General features: G+C 36.2%; 1 protein-coding gene across 1 annotated transcript; it reads right to left on the reverse strand.

Annotated features, from left to right (window-relative positions):
- Nucleotide 1: 1 nt before the first annotated feature.
- LOC149957324 (amine sulfotransferase-like) lies at nucleotides 2-16,888 on the reverse strand. Its single transcript, XM_090165519.1, has 2 exons — nucleotides 16,503-16,888; nucleotides 2-2,420 (listed from the first exon to the last, which is right to left on the reverse strand). Exons 1-2 carry the CDS (start codon nucleotides 16,795-16,797, stop codon nucleotides 1,732-1,734), a joined length of 984 nt encoding a protein of 327 aa, XP_090021645.1. The 5' UTR covers nucleotides 16,798-16,888; the 3' UTR covers nucleotides 2-1,731.
- Between the last annotated feature and the right edge of the window lie 1,070 nt (nucleotides 16,889-17,958).

Below are 17,958 nucleotides of genomic sequence, written 5' to 3' on the forward strand. Positions count from 1 at the left end.
TCATTTGGCTTTCTGCTCTCGGAACTGCTAGATAATTGGTGATCAACAGGCGGCTTGAGGATGGACAGGGTTCGTACACGACCTGAAAAACCTTGAAAAAGCAGGGAATTTGAAAATGTTTCCAGAAGGTCAGGGAAAAGTCAGGGAATTTAGAAAAGGTTCAAAAAAGTAAGGGAGTTTTAAAATGATCCAAAAAGTTAGGCGAATACATTTTTAAAGATTTATAAAAAATACATAATAAATATTTTACCTCAAAACAGTAATTTATTCTACAAAAAATGGTAAGGGAAAACCTTGCAATGTGGTCAGGGAAAACCTGGAAATGTCCGGAAATTTAATTCCGGAAATTTTGTACGAGCCGTAATGGACAAGTCATTACTTTTCCCGAATTACTGGTTGCTTGGACTATGATTTCCTGGTTAGAATGCCCTGAATGGATGTCATCTGGGTAATTCGCGATGATTATTTAGTTCACGACTTGGTGCCAGAGATTCAGCGTGGGTTATTCAATATTCGAGTGCCACTTATCGCGTATTCTTTTAGGTTTATCTGACATGGCTAATATCGCACTCGGACCGTCTGATTCACGAAAACCCGAATTCTCTACATAGCTGGTCAGCGCAATCGGAGAATCATAATTATTCTTCTTTACGTGGCTAGTAAAATTAAAATTCTGAAGTTTCCATGTTTTTTCTACCACTAACACTAAAATGAATTCCATTAATAACGTTATTTTTCTTTGACTGATAAATTTTAGCTCTCTTCCCAGGATATACATCTTGACAATCATACCTGCTTTGAATTCGTTTGATCCATTTCTTTCTGAGTATCTTGTTACTATGGAGTCGATCATTGTCGATGCAGACTAGCTATAATCTTAACAAGCGCTGACCACGACTAAAACTTGAACACTCCATAACACAGCAAGCTAAACTTCCTTTCCTAATTAGACGATTCATTTTCAATCTATAAAACTCTTAATTTATGTGTGAAATACGTACACAGTAACAGAGAAGCAATAAAAAATATTCAAAACATTTTAAATACCTCAAAAGATGTAACAGTTGCGGGACCTAAGTCACAAGAATTTTCCCCTTCATACCCGGTTTCTGAAATCCTCTAGTATTGAGGGGGGAAAACCGTAGGCGAAATATTTTATCGGCCTATTCATTCGTTTATAAATTGAATATTATAACGGTTATGTTAAAATAAATTTTGTTAACTTTGAAATGAAGAGATCAAAAGTATTTAAGTTTATCATTGGATTGCCGAAAAAACAACAAATCATTACGCTGTAGATGATTGGAATAGCGGTTAACTATCCTGATACATATTTTTAAGCAAGTATTTTTAAGCAAGCTTTCCACTAGCACGCGTCATAATACATGTTTGTACGTCGCAAAGTTGAGCGACGTGCGGTTACGTGCGTCCTAGTGAAAACCAACGGTTTTTATTTTTCTGAGCAGCACTTCCAGGACATTAGTGATAGTATCATAGATTCACCAATTATACCAATGATTTAACCCATGGTTTCAAGGCGTAATCAACAGTTTAAATCTAGATTAGTTGGATGATATTTTTTTTCAACGCATATTTATTTAATTGCAATTCATTTAATTTTATAATAATTTGCTTAATTAATATTAAAAAACTTATCAATTTTAAAATACAAGAATAACTGCTTTTTTAATTAATAACAACCAAAATAGAAAATTTTGAATATAGTAATCGTTACAAAAACCGGCCTTTCATCCAAAATCGGTACATATCAGTACCTCGCAACTTTTCCTCAATTTTCTTATTCATCCGATCATTTTGCTGCTCTGAAAACCAATTCTTCCAATCGCCAACGATTCCTTTACGGATAAACTTCGCTTTTTTCGTCTTCGATTCTCCTTGGGACAACATACAGTCGTTATCTTTCGCAAATTGCAAGGCGTATTTAAGACCTTTGTTAATGTCCAATTTAGACAAGTCAACGTCGCGGCCACCGACGGCTTTGAAAGGATCGTTAAGATCAGAGTTTAGTAATTTCATGGCCGGGAGACTGGAGTTTTTTACGATTCTATCTAAGAGAGTACCGTCATGGCGTACTTTCTGACCAATCAGGGGGTCCATGAAATCAGCCATTCGCTGGACTTGTTCGCGAAGGTCTTTTTTCATGTCCTCGTAGTAGACGAATAGGACATTGGACTCGTTCCGATGTTCGTACCAGGACATGTGAAAGTCGAAGTAGTCCCCAACGTCGTTTTCGCCGTTCATGAAAATATCGAAATAAGTGTCGAAATCTCCGTTTTCGAAGCAATATGACCTGTTGCGGGTGTGATGGAAAAACGAGACGCAGACGTCTTTGGGATTGCGAAGGACGACGATGTACTTGGCCTTTGCTGACTGCGGGGTTAAGCCGTACGGAAGGTGCACTAGTAATTGAATATCCATTAATATTTGTATCCTTATCGATAAATTAAAGCAAGAAAAAATAAAGGTTCATAGAAGTCCTTGATCCTTATTCTACATCACAATTAATGATATAAATCGAGGGTAGATTCAATTCTATTATCTGTATAAAATTTAATTTATACATAAGTAGCATCAAAAGTTATTTAAATTTTAAGTTAACGTTAATTTAAATTACTATTTAACAAGTGGGGTTATTTTTATTTACTAGACATTCGAATTCTAAGACATTGGATATATTGAACTTTTAAAATACTTAAGAATATCTATCAATAAATAACTAAATTAATACACAACGAAATGGTCAAGACCAGTTCGTTTGTACTCCTCGTGGGCTTATTAAAATAGGTCCCAGGTATACCAATCACGTTACGACTATAATTCCTTTTAACGACTATCCAGTTAATTAAGTTGTTTGAAAAATAAAAATCTAATCATAATAGAACATAATATTAATAGTTAAAAGGAACCACCTATGGACTGCATTGTACAGGATGAAAAATTGGTGAATAAGTAGATAAGTCCATAATGAAAAGGGATAATAAAGCTAAACCCTAAACAAATTTGAAGAAATTTAAAAAATACTAATAGCTCGTACCGATAGGTCTTCGAGCGGATGAAAACGCGAAACTCGGACCAAATAGATCTTCGAGTGAATAATTAAATAAAATAAAATAAAATAGCCAGAAAATCCAACGGTAGACCGGTTTCGTCCTATTTGGGACTCGTCAGTACCGTGCGGGAAATCTGGCTTGCGACTATAACACCGAATAGAGAAACTAAGCCTAAATATTAAAAATTTCAAAACGAGTTGCATAGCAACGGAAAGCCGAATAGGGGGAGAGTGGTGGAGATTATTATATACGTAATGTTAAGTTAAAAGGAACCACCTATGGACTGCATTGTACAGGATGAAAAATTGGTGAATAAGTAGATAAGTCCATAATGAAAAGGGATAATAAAGCTAAACCCTAAACAAATTTGAAGAAATTTAAAAAATACTAATAGCTCGTACCGATAGGTCTTCGAGCGGATGAAAACGCGAAACTCGGACCAAATAGATCTTCGAGTGAATAATTAAATAAAATAAAATAAAATAGCCAGAAAATCCAACGGTAGACCGGTTTCGTCCTATTTGGGACTCGTCAGTACCGTGCGGGAAATCTGGCTTGCGACTATAACACCGAATAGAGAAACTAAGCCTAAATATTAAAAATTTCAAAACGAGTTGCATAGCAACGGAAAGCCGAATAGGGGGAGAGTGGTGGAGATTATTATATACGTAATGTTAAGTTAAAAGGAACCACCTATGGACTGCATTGTACAGGATGAAAAATTGGTGAATAAGTAGATAAGTCCATAATGAAAAGGGATAATAAAGCTAAACCCTAAACAAATTTGAAGAAATTTAAAAAATACTAATAGCTCGTACCGATAGGTCTTCGAGCGGATGAAAACGCGAAACTCGGACCAAATAGATCTTCGAGTGAATAATTAAATAAAATAAAATAAAATAGCCAGAAAATCCAACGGTAGACCGGTTTCGTCCTATTTGGGACTCGTCAGTACCGTGCGGGAAATCTGGCTTGCGACTATAACACCGAATAGAGAAACTAAGCCTAAATATTAAAAATTTCAAAACGAGTTGCATAGCAACGGAAAGCCGAATAGGGGGAGAGTGGTGGAGATTATTATATACGTAATGTTAAGTTAAAAGGAACCACCTATGGACTGCATTGTACAGGATGAAAAATTGGTGAATAAGTAGATAAGTCCATAATGAAAAGGGATAATAAAGCTAAACCCTAAACAAATTTGAAGAAATTTAAAAAATACTAATAGCTCGTACCGATAGGTCTTCGAGCGGATGAAAACGCGAAACTCGGACCAAATAGATCTTCGAGTGAATAATTAAATAAAATAAAATAAAATAGCCAGAAAATCCAACGGTAGACCGGTTTCGTCCTATTTGGGACTCGTCAGTACCGTGCGGGAAATCTGGCTTGCGACTATAACACCGAATAGAGAAACTAAGCCTAAATATTAAAAATTTCAAAACGAGTTGCATAGCAACGGAAAGCCGAATAGGGGGAGAGTGGTGGAGATTATTATATACGTAATGTTAAGTTAAAAGGAACCACCTATGGACTGCATTGTACAGGATGAAAAATTGGTGAATAAGTAGATAAGTCCATAATGAAAAGGGATAATAAAGCTAAACCCTAAACAAATTTGAAGAAATTTAAAAAATACTAATAGCTCGTACCGATAGGTCTTCGAGCGGATGAAAACGCGAAACTCGGACCAAATAGATCTTCGAGTGAATAATTAAATAAAATAAAATAAAATAGCCAGAAAATCCAACGGTAGACCGGTTTCGTCCTATTTGGGACTCGTCAGTACCGTGCGGGAAATCTGGCTTGCGACTATAACACCGAATAGAGAAACTAAGCCTAAATATTAAAAATTTCAAAACGAGTTGCATAGCAACGGAAAGCCGAATAGGGGGAGAGTGGTGGAGATTATTATATACGTAATGTTAAGTTAAAAGGAACCACCTATGGACTGCATTGTACAGGATGAAAAATTGGTGAATAAGTAGATAAGTCCATAATGAAAAGGGATAATAAAGCTAAACCCTAAACAAATTTGAAGAAATTTAAAAAATACTAATAGCTCGTACCGATAGGTCTTCGAGCGGATGAAAACGCGAAACTCGGACCAAATAGATCTTCGAGTGAATAATTAAATAAAATAAAATAAAATAGCCAGAAAATCCAACGGTAGACCGGTTTCGTCCTATTTGGGACTCGTCAGTACCGTGCGGGAAATCTGGCTTGCGACTATAACACCGAATAGAGAAACTAAGCCTAAATATTAAAAATTTCAAAACGAGTTGCATAGCAACGGAAAGCCGAATAGGGGGAGAGTGGTGGAGATTATTATATACGTAATGTTAAGTTAAAAGGAACCACCTATGGACTGCATTGTACAGGATGAAAAATTGGTGAATAAGTAGATAAGTCCATAATGAAAAGGGATAATAAAGCTAAACCCTAAACAAATTTGAAGAAATTTAAAAAATACTAATAGCTCGTACCGATAGGTCTTCGAGCGGATGAAAACGCGAAACTCGGACCAAATAGATCTTCGAGTGAATAATTAAATAAAATAAAATAAAATAGCCAGAAAATCCAACGGTAGACCGGTTTCGTCCTATTTGGGACTCGTCAGTACCGTGCGGGAAATCTGGCTTGCGACTTTAACACCGAATAGAGAAACTAAGCCTAAATATTAAAAATTTCAAAACGAGTTGCATAGCAACGGAAAGCCGAATAGGGGGAGAGTGGTGGAGATTATTATATACGTAATGTTAAGTTAAAAGGAACCACCTATGGACTGCATTGTACAGGATGAAAAATTGGTGAATAAGTAGATAAGTCCATAATGAAAAGGGATAATAAAGCTAAACCCTAAACAAATTTGAAGAAATTTAAAAAATACTAATAGCTCGTACCGATAGGTCTTCGAGCGGATGAAAACGCGAAACTCGGACCAAATAGCTATGCAACTCGTTTTGAAATTTTTAATATTTAGGCTTAGTTTCTCTATTCGGTGTTATAGTCGCAAGCCAGATTTCCCGCACGGTACTGACGAGTCCCAAATAGGACGAAACCGGTCTACCGTTGGATTTTCTGGCTATTTTATTTTATTTTATTTAATTATTCACTCGAAGATCTATTTGGTCCGAGTTTCGCGTTTTCATCCGCTCGAAGACCTATCGGTACGAGCTATTAGTATTTTTTAAATTTCTTCAAATTTGTTTAGGGTTTAGCTTTATTATCCCTTTTCATTATGGACTTATCTACTTATTCACCAATTTTTCATCCTGTACAATGCAGTCCATAGGTGGTTCCTTTTAACTTAACATTACGTATATAATAATCTCCACCACTCTCCCCCTATTCGGCTTTCCGTTGCTATGCAACTCGTTTTGAAATTTTTAATATTTAGGCTTAGTTTCTCTATTCGGTGTTATAGTCGCAAGCCAGATTTCCCGCACGGTACTGACGAGTCCCAAATAGGACGAAACCGGTCTACCGTTGGATTTTCTGGCTATTTTATTTTATTTTATTTAATTATTCACTCGAAGATCTATTTGGTCCGAGTTTCGCGTTTTCATCCGCTCGAAGACCTATCGGTACGAGCTATTAGTATTTTTTAAATTTCTTCAAATTTGTTTAGGGTTTAGCTTTATTATCCCTTTTCATTATGGACTTATCTACTTATTCACCAATTTTTCATCCTGTACAATGCAGTCCATAGGTGGTTCCTTTTAACTTAACATTACGTATATAATAATCTCCACCACTCTCCCCCTATTCGGCTTTCCGTTGCTATGCAACTCGTTTTGAAATTTTTAATATTTAGGCTTAGTTTCTCTATTCGGTGTTATAGTCGCAAGCCAGATTTCCCGCACGGTACTGACGAGTCCCAAATAGGACGAAACCGGTCTACCGTTGGATTTTCTGGCTATTTTATTTTATTTTATTTAATTATTCACTCGAAGATCTATTTGGTCCGAGTTTCGCGTTTTCATCCGCTCGAAGACCTATCGGTACGAGCTATTAGTATTTTTTAAATTTCTTCAAATTTGTTTAGGGTTTAGCTTTATTATCCCTTTTCATTATGGACTTATCTACTTATTCACCAATTTTTCATCCTGTACAATGCAGTCCATAGGTGGTTCCTTTTAACTTAACATTACGTATATAATAATCTCCACCACTCTCCCCCTATTCGGCTTTCCGTTGCTATGCAACTCGTTTTGAAATTTTTAATATTTAGGCTTAGTTTCTCTATTCGGTGTTATAGTCGCAAGCCAGATTTCCCGCACGGTACTGACGAGTCCCAAATAGGACGAAACCGGTCTACCGTTGGATTTTCTGGCTATTTTATTTTATTTTATTTAATTATTCACTCGAAGATCTATTTGGTCCGAGTTTCGCGTTTTCATCCGCTCGAAGACCTATCGGTACGAGCTATTAGTATTTTTTAAATTTCTTCAAATTTGTTTAGGGTTTAGCTTTATTATCCCTTTTCATTATGGACTTATCTACTTATTCACCAATTTTTCATCCTGTACAATGCAGTCCATAGGTGGTTCCTTTTAACTTAACATTACGTATATAATAATCTCCACCACTCTCCCCCTATTCGGCTTTCCGTTGCTATGCAACTCGTTTTGAAATTTTTAATATTTAGGCTTAGTTTCTCTATTCGGTGTTATAGTCGCAAGCCAGATTTCCCGCACGGTACTGACGAGTCCCAAATAGGACGAAACCGGTCTACCGTTGGATTTTCTGGCTATTTTATTTTATTTTATTTAATTATTCACTCGAAGATCTATTTGGTCCGAGTTTCGCGTTTTCATCCGCTCGAAGACCTATCGGTACGAGCTATTAGTATTTTTTAAATTTCTTCAAATTTGTTTAGGGTTTAGCTTTATTATCCCTTTTCATTATGGACTTATCTACTTATTCACCAATTTTTCATCCTGTACAATGCAGTCCATAGGTGGTTCCTTTTAACTTAACATTACGTATATAATAATCTCCACCACTCTCCCCCTATTCGGCTTTCCGTTGCTATGCAACTCGTTTTGAAATTTTTAATATTTAGGCTTAGTTTCTCTATTCGGTGTTATAGTCGCAAGCCAGATTTCCCGCACGGTACTGACGAGTCCCAAATAGGACGAAACCGGTCTACCGTTGGATTTTCTGGCTATTTTATTTTATTTTATTTAATTATTCACTCGAAGATCTATTTGGTCCGAGTTTCGCGTTTTCATCCGCTCGAAGACCTATCGGTACGAGCTATTAGTATTTTTTAAATTTCTTCAAATTTGTTTAGGGTTTAGCTTTATTATCCCTTTTCATTATGGACTTATCTACTTATTCACCAATTTTTCATCCTGTACAATGCAGTCCATAGGTGGTTCCTTTTAACTTAACATTACGTATATAATAATCTCCACCACTCTCCCCCTATTCGGCTTTCCGTTGCTATGCAACTCGTTTTGAAATTTTTAATATTTAGGCTTAGTTTCTCTATTCGGTGTTATAGTCGCAAGCCAGATTTCCCGCACGGTACTGACGAGTCCCAAATAGGACGAAACCGGTCTACCGTTGGATTTTCTGGCTATTTTATTTTATTTTATTTAATTATTCACTCGAAGATCTATTTGGTCCGAGTTTCGCGTTTTCATCCGCTCGAAGACCTATCGGTACGAGCTATTAGTATTTTTTAAATTTCTTCAAATTTGTTTAGGGTTTAGCTTTATTATCCCTTTTCATTATGGACTTATCTACTTATTCACCAATTTTTCATCCTGTACAATGCAGTCCATAGGTGGTTCCTTTTAACTTAACATTACGTATATAATAATCTCCACCACTCTCCCCCTATTCGGCTTTCCGTTGCTATGCAACTCGTTTTGAAATTTTTAATATTTAGGCTTAGTTTCTCTATTCGGTGTTATAGTCGCAAGCCAGATTTCCCGCACGGTACTGACGAGTCCCAAATAGGACGAAACCGGTCTACCGTTGGATTTTCTGGCTATTTTATTTTATTTTATTTAATTATTCACTCGAAGATCTATTTGGTCCGAGTTTCGCGTTTTCATCCGCTCGAAGACCTATCGGTACGAGCTATTAGTATTTTTTAAATTTCTTCAAATTTGTTTAGGGTTTAGCTTTATTATCCCTTTTCATTATGGACTTATCTACTTATTCACCAATTTTTCATCCTGTACAATGCAGTCCATAGGTGGTTCCTTTTAACTTAACATTACGTATATAATAATCTCCACCACTCTCCCCCTATTCGGCTTTCCGTTGCTATGCAACTCGTTTTGAAATTTTTAATATTTAGGCTTAGTTTCTCTATTCGGTGTTATAGTCGCAAGCCAGATTTCCCGCACGGTACTGACGAGTCCCAAATAGGACGAAACCGGTCTACCGTTGGATTTTCTGGCTATTTTATTTTATTTTATTTAATTATTCACTCGAAGATCTATTTGGTCCGAGTTTCGCGTTTTCATCCGCTCGAAGACCTATCGGTACGAGCTATTAGTATTTTTTAAATTTCTTCAAATTTGTTTAGGGTTTAGCTTTATTATCCCTTTTCATTATGGACTTATCTACTTATTCACCAATTTTTCATCCTGTACAATGCAGTCCATAGGTGGTTCCTTTTAACTTAACATTACGTATATAATAATCTCCACCACTCTCCCCCTATTCGGCTTTCCGTTGCTATGCAACTCGTTTTGAAATTTTTAATATTTAGGCTTAGTTTCTCTATTCGGTGTTATAGTCGCAAGCCAGATTTCCCGCACGGTACTGACGAGTCCCAAATAGGACGAAACCGGTCTACCGTTGGATTTTCTGGCTATTTTATTTTATTTTATTTAATTATTCACTCGAAGATCTATTTGGTCCGAGTTTCGCGTTTTCATCCGCTCGAAGACCTATCGGTACGAGCTATTAGTATTTTTTAAATTTCTTCAAATTTGTTTAGGGTTTAGCTTTATTATCCCTTTTCATTATGGACTTATCTACTTATTCACCAATTTTTCATCCTGTACAATGCAGTCCATAGGTGGTTCCTTTTAACTTAACATTACGTATATAATAATCTCCACCACTCTCCCCCTATTCGGCTTTCCGTTGCTATGCAACTCGTTTTGAAATTTTTAATATTTAGGCTTAGTTTCTCTATTCGGTGTTATAGTCGCAAGCCAGATTTCCCGCACGGTACTGACGAGTCCCAAATAGGACGAAACCGGTCTACCGTTGGATTTTCTGGCTATTTTATTTTATTTTATTTAATTATTCACTCGAAGATCTATTTGGTCCGAGTTTCGCGTTTTCATCCGCTCGAAGACCTATCGGTACGAGCTATTAGTATTTTTTAAATTTCTTCAAATTTGTTTAGGGTTTAGCTTTATTATCCCTTTTCATTATGGACTTATCTACTTATTCACCAATTTTTCATCCTGTACAATGCAGTCCATAGGTGGTTCCTTTTAACTTAACATTACGTATATAATAATCTCCACCACTCTCCCCCTATTCGGCTTTCCGTTGCTATGCAACTCGTTTTGAAATTTTTAATATTTAGGCTTAGTTTCTCTATTCGGTGTTATAGTCGCAAGCCAGATTTCCCGCACGGTACTGACGAGTCCCAAATAGGACGAAACCGGTCTACCGTTGGATTTTCTGGCTATTTTATTTTATTTTATTTAATTATTCACTCGAAGATCTATTTGGTCCGAGTTTCGCGTTTTCATCCGCTCGAAGACCTATCGGTACGAGCTATTAGTATTTTTTAAATTTCTTCAAATTTGTTTAGGGTTTAGCTTTATTATCCCTTTTCATTATGGACTTATCTACTTATTCACCAATTTTTCATCCTGTACAATGCAGTCCATAGGTGGTTCCTTTTAACTTAACATTACGTATATAATAATCTCCACCACTCTCCCCCTATTCGGCTTTCCGTTGCTATGCAACTCGTTTTGAAATTTTTAATATTTAGGCTTAGTTTCTCTATTCGGTGTTATAGTCGCAAGCCAGATTTCCCGCACGGTACTGACGAGTCCCAAATAGGACGAAACCGGTCTACCGTTGGATTTTCTGGCTATTTTATTTTATTTTATTTAATTATTCACTCGAAGATCTATTTGTTCCGAGTTTCGCGTTTTCATCCGCTCGAAGACCTATCGGTACGAGCTATTAGTATTTTTTAAATTTCTTCAAATTTGTTTAGGGTTTAGCTTTATTATCCCTTTTCATTATGGACTTATCTACTTATTCACCAATTTTTCATCCTGTACAATGCAGTCCATAGGTGGTTCCTTTTAACTTAACATTACGTATATAATAATCTCCACCACTCTCCCCCTATTCGGCTTTCCGTTGCTATGCAACTCGTTTTGAAATTTTTAATATTTAGGCTTAGTTTCTCTATTCGGTGTTATAGTCGCAAGCCAGATTTCCCGCACGGTACTGACGAGTCCCAAATAGGACGAAACCGGTCTACCGTTGGATTTTCTGGCTATTTTATTTTATTTTATTTAATTATTCACTCGAAGATCTATTTGGTCCGAGTTTCGCGTTTTCATCCGCTCGAAGACCTATCGGTACGAGCTATTAGTATTTTTTAAATTTCTTCAAATTTGTTTAGGGTTTAGCTTTATTATCCCTTTTCATTATGGACTTATCTACTTATTCACCAATTTTTCATCCTGTACAATGCAGTCCATAGGTGGTTCCTTTTAACTTAACATTACGTATATAATAATCTCCACCACTCTCCCCCTATTCGGCTTTCCGTTGCTATGCAACTCGTTTTGAAATTTTTAATATTTAGGCTTAGTTTCTCTATTCGGTGTTATAGTCGCAAGCCAGATTTCCCGCACGGTACTGACGAGTCCCAAATAGGACGAAACCGGTCTACCGTTGGATTTTCTGGCTATTTTATTTTATTTTATTTAATTATTCACTCGAAGATCTATTTGGTCCGAGTTTCGCGTTTTCATCCGCTCGAAGACCTATCGGTACGAGCTATTAGTATTTTTTAAATTTCTTCAAATTTGTTTAGGGTTTAGCTTTATTATCCCTTTTCATTATGGACTTATCTACTTATTCACCAATTTTTCATCCTGTACAATGCAGTCCATAGGTGGTTCCTTTTAACTTAACATTACGTATATAATAATCTCCACCACTCTCCCCCTATTCGGCTTTCCGTTGCTATGCAACTCGTTTTGAAATTTTTAATATTTAGGCTTAGTTTCTCTATTCGGTGTTATAGTCGCAAGCCAGATTTCCCGCACGGTACTGACGAGTCCCAAATAGGACGAAACCGGTCTACCGTTGGATTTTCTGGCTATTTTATTTTATTTTATTTAATTATTCACTCGAAGATCTATTTGGTCCGAGTTTCGCGTTTTCATCCGCTCGAAGACCTATCGGTACGAGCTATTAGTATTTTTTAAATTTCTTCAAATTTGTTTAGGGTTTAGCTTTATTATCCCTTTTCATTATGGACTTATCTACTTATTCACCAATTTTTCATCCTGTACAATGCAGTCCATAGGTGGTTCCTTTTAACTTAACATTACGTATATAATAATCTCCACCACTCTCCCCCTATTCGGCTTTCCGTTGCTATGCAACTCGTTTTGAAATTTTTAATATTTAGGCTTAGTTTCTCTATTCGGTGTTATAGTCGCAAGCCAGATTTCCCGCACGGTACTGACGAGTCCCAAATAGGACGAAACCGGTCTACCGTTGGATTTTCTGGCTATTTTATTTTATTTTATTTAATTATTCACTCGAAGATCTATTTGGTCCGAGTTTCGCGTTTTCATCCGCTCGAAGACCTATCGGTACGAGCTATTAGTATTTTTTAAATTTCTTCAAATTTGTTTAGGGTTTAGCTTTATTATCCCTTTTCATTATGGACTTATCTACTTATTCACCAATTTTTCATCCTGTACAATGCAGTCCATAGGTGGTTCCTTTTAACTTAACATTACGTATATAATAATCTCCACCACTCTCCCCCTATTCGGCTTTCCGTTGCTATGCAACTCGTTTTGAAATTTTTAATATTTAGGCTTAGTTTCTCTATTCGGTGTTATAGTCGCAAGCCAGATTTCCCGCACGGTACTGACGAGTCCCAAATAGGACGAAACCGGTCTACCGTTGGATTTTCTGGCTATTTTATTTTATTTTATTTAATTATTCACTCGAAGATCTATTTGGTCCGAGTTTCGCGTTTTCATCCGCTCGAAGACCTATCGGTACGAGCTATTAGTATTTTTTAAATTTCTTCAAATTTGTTTAGGGTTTAGCTTTATTATCCCTTTTCATTATGGACTTATCTACTTATTCACCAATTTTTCATCCTGTACAATGCAGTCCATAGGTGGTTCCTTTTAACTTAACATTACGTATATAATAATCTCCACCACTCTCCCCCTATTCGGCTTTCCGTTGCTATGCAACTCGTTTTGAAATTTTTAATATTTAGGCTTAGTTTCTCTATTCGGTGTTATAGTCGCAAGCCAGATTTCCCGCACGGTACTGACGAGTCCCAAATAGGACGAAACCGGTCTACCGTTGGATTTTCTGGCTATTTTATTTTATTTTATTTAATTATTCACTCGAAGATCTATTTGGTCCGAGTTTCGCGTTTTCATCCGCTCGAAGACCTATCGGTACGAGCTATTAGTATTTTTTAAATTTCTTCAAATTTGTTTAGGGTTTAGCTTTATTATCCCTTTTCATTATGGACTTATCTACTTATTCACCAATTTTTCATCCTGTACAATGCAGTCCATAGGTGGTTCCTTTTAACTTAACATTACGTATATAATAATCTCCACCACTCTCCCCCTATTCGGCTTTCCGTTGCTATGCAACTCGTTTTGAAATTTTTAATATTTAGGCTTAGTTTCTCTATTCGGTGTTATAGTCGCAAGCCAGATTTCCCGCACGGTACTGACGAGTCCCAAATAGGACGAAACCGGTCTACCGTTGGATTTTCTGGCTATTTTATTTTATTTTATTTAATTATTCACTCGAAGATCTATTTGGTCCGAGTTTCGCGTTTTCATCCGCTCGAAGACCTATCGGTACGAGCTATTAGTATTTTTTAAATTTCTTCAAATTTGTTTAGGGTTTAGCTTTATTATCCCTTTTCATTATGGACTTATCTACTTATTCACCAATTTTTCATCCTGTACAATGCAGTCCATAGGTGGTTCCTTTTAACTTAACATTACGTATATAATAATCTCCACCACTCTCCCCCTATTCGGCTTTCCGTTGCTATGCAACTCGTTTTGAAATTTTTAATATTTAGGCTTAGTTTCTCTATTCGGTGTTATAGTCGCAAGCCAGATTTCCCGCACGGTACTGACGAGTCCCAAATAGGACGAAACCGGTCTACCGTTGGATTTTCTGGCTATTTTATTTTATTTTATTTAATTATTCACTCGAAGATCTATTTGGTCCGAGTTTCGCGTTTTCATCCGCTCGAAGACCTATCGGTACGAGCTATTAGTATTTTTTAAATTTCTTCAAATTTGTTTAGGGTTTAGCTTTATTATCCCTTTTCATTATGGACTTATCTACTTATTCACCAATTTTTCATCCTGTACAATGCAGTCCATAGGTGGTTCCTTTTAACTTAACATTACGTATATAATAATCTCCACCACTCTCCCCCTATTCGGCTTTCCGTTGCTATGCAACTCGTTTTGAAATTTTTAATATTTAGGCTTAGTTTCTCTATTCGGTGTTATAGTCGCAAGCCAGATTTCCCGCACGGTACTGACGAGTCCCAAATAGGACGAAACCGGTCTACCGTTGGATTTTCTGGCTATTTTATTTTATTTTATTTAATTATTCACTCGAAGATCTATTTGGTCCGAGTTTCGCGTTTTCATCCGCTCGAAGACCTATCGGTACGAGCTATTAGTATTTTTTAAATTTCTTCAAATTTGTTTAGGGTTTAGCTTTATTATCCCTTTTCATTATGGACTTATCTACTTATTCACCAATTTTTCATCCTGTACAATGCAGTCCATAGGTGGTTCCTTTTAACTTAACATTACGTATATAATAATCTCCACCACTCTCCCCCTATTCGGCTTTCCGTTGCTATGCAACTCGTTTTGAAATTTTTAATATTTAGGCTTAGTTTCTCTATTCGGTGTTATAGTCGCAAGCCAGATTTCCCGCACGGTACTGACGAGTCCCAAATAGGACGAAACCGGTCTACCGTTGGATTTTCTGGCTATTTTATTTTATTTTATTTAATTATTCACTCGAAGATCTATTTGGTCCGAGTTTCGCGTTTTCATCCGCTCGAAGACCTATCGGTACGAGCTATTAGTATTTTTTAAATTTCTTCAAATTTGTTTAGGGTTTAGCTTTATTATCCCTTTTCATTATGGACTTATCTACTTATTCACCAATTTTTCATAATATTAATATACCTTTCCGTTAATTCGATACGACTGCTAAACTGGTTCTTTAAAAAGTGCAGTAAACGCTTATGTATTATGAAATGGTCCGGTAATTCGTTCACGTTCCAAAAGACAGTTTTCATTTAAAAATAAACAGGTTAAAAAATCCGGGCTAGAAAACGCGATAGCTATCGTGTAGGGTACACCAACGTGGGAAATAAAGCTACGTCTACACTAGTGCACGTTTCTCCTGCACATAGACTGGCTTTCGCTTAATTTTATATTTAATTCTACAAATCAACTAGCAATTACTTTTAAAATGAAATATACCATAAGAAAAAACTACACAAATTTTCTGTGAACTTCAAGAAAGTTTAAAGTTGGAAAAAGTCAAACTCTATAGTACAAAATTGGTCTTAGAACGTACACTCCAAACCTGAACAAAGATATGACGTTTTTGAGGCTTAGTTCCATTTATTATGTTACAGATTCAAACAAATACTGGTTAAAGTCAATTCGTCATTACCGACGATTGGCGGGACCGCAACGAAAAAAAAAAGTAACTTGTGGGATGAAATCTGGATTATGTTCGCAAAAACATTTATCTCAAATCGTTATCCGAATTTCATAAACGTTTCAAGTGTCATATTTTTTAAATATTTTCGAACATTAATTGTACTGTAATAGATAAAATATTGCAACAATCTATAGTCAAACTGTGTTATACAATTCAGTTAATAAACTATTCCGATCATTTAATTGTATTAACGACGACGTAATTGACATCAGAGACATCTCTCGACCAATATGGCAAGCCACTTTGTGTGTAGCTTTTGTTTAATGGCCGTTATTTATTTACCACGAAATTAAAAATCGCTTAAAAAACTCGAAACTAGAATCGTAAACCTTGAACCGAGTAATGTGGTTTCCTGTCGGAAATACGTGTAAAAGTAAGAAGACTCGCTAGATGGATCTAAGTTAAGCGAATTTCATAAGTTACCTTTAATAGTGCCAGGTTTTGCCATACGTTCCACAGCCTCAACACCGTATTTCTCCAAGAAGGGGCTTGAAGCGAAAAGCTCTTGCACAGTTCTGGGAGGTTTACCATCACTCAAAATTAAATACACCACCATCTGCGTCCAAGTCGTACCAGACTTGGGAAAAGACACGATGAACAAGTCGTCATCTGCAGGATCATAATTCAACGCCTCTTTGACGCAATCCGGATTAAACGAAGCAGGCTGCGCAATGCCATCCACCATTTGATATCTCGGGTTCTTTCGGTCGTCCGCCATTTAAAGTTTTATTAACGAAACCTTTTTTTGTCGAAAGCCTTGGTGCCTATAAATTCTAGTCGTCAACAAACGCCTTATGTTAATACAAATAAATTTGTTTATCTGTTAAAGCCCGGGCGGCAGATAGGGAAAATTATTTAGCTTATTTTCAGTTTATCTTATCATTTTAATGTTTGGCTATTATAAGAATCAAACTTACGATGATTAGAATGTTAGACCTTGGGATAAAAACAAACGAATCCGATTCAGAGCCTATACAGATAACGGCTTCTGCTTATTTCGTTAGCGAGGGAACTCGCAATCTATCTAGGACTCGGATTTCTTTTTTGCGTTGTCTGTAAAAAAATCTTAGATGAACTTGACGCTTGTACCTAAACATATTTCTTTAATTTTCGAGAGATTAACGATGAAAAGCAGAAGATAATTTTATTTGGAAATATTTCCTATTGAATTAGGAAATATAATAACTTTGCGAAAGTCCTATTTTCACACGAAGTTAATTCGATCTATGGATTAACGTTGATGTTCATAGATTTTTCATCAAGTAAAACACCTAAAAATACAGTAGAGCTCACAATGAAATTCATTTTTTTATGTGACTATTCAGTAGAGGTTTAAATACCAACCGCAGTGCCACGTTACAGACAAGACGATTCATGTAATTACCTACGGGCCTTTCTTGCAAAGGCCCGGTATTTGAACGTTAGGTTTACATATAATTAAAGGAATATTTTATAAAATAATTTAAATTATTTTGGTTAGGTCCCCGAAATCTAAGTACGTGGCCCTGAACACTATTGGTCTTTAAAAGAACTCCACTACCTTTTGCTCCTATGTTTTAGCATACTTAATTTACTAGTTGATCCGTCACGGCAGCAATTTTAATATAATTCGTCAAGCACAGTCTCCAAACCGAGCAGCGCCACGTGATTAGTAACAGTGTAATGTAGGTTTCTATTCAGTAACAGGGATCGGATAGAGTCTGTTTTGTAAGAAAAAACCGAAGAGCTAAGAGACGTATGAACTTTGGTTTCTTACTGTAATGGTCAGTAACGCAGCTAACAAGTTCAATAGCGCTACCGGATAGTTTAAAAGAGTCGTATTCTGCAGACTTTCCTAAGAAAGTTGAGATACGCCTTCTTTCTTTCAACTTTCTTCTGC

The sequence above is a fragment of the Leiobunum rupestre genome, chromosome 2 (genome assembly GCF_980474605.1).
Source record: "Leiobunum rupestre chromosome 2, qqLeiRupe1.1.hap1, whole genome shotgun sequence".
NCBI classification, from domain to species: domain Eukaryota; kingdom Metazoa; phylum Arthropoda; class Arachnida; order Opiliones; family Sclerosomatidae; genus Leiobunum; species Leiobunum rupestre.

What these genes read in the sequence shown, in the direction of transcription:
- LOC149957324 (XM_090165519.1), bottom strand. Translation starts at nt 16,797, where the DNA reads ATGGCGGACGACCGAAAGAACCCGAGATATCAAATGGTGGATGGCATT. An exon ending in AAAACCTGGCACTATTAAAG is followed by an intron (nt 2,421 to 16,502) that starts GTAACTTATGAA and finishes TTCAATTACTAG; the next exon opens with TGCACCTTCCGTACGGCTTA.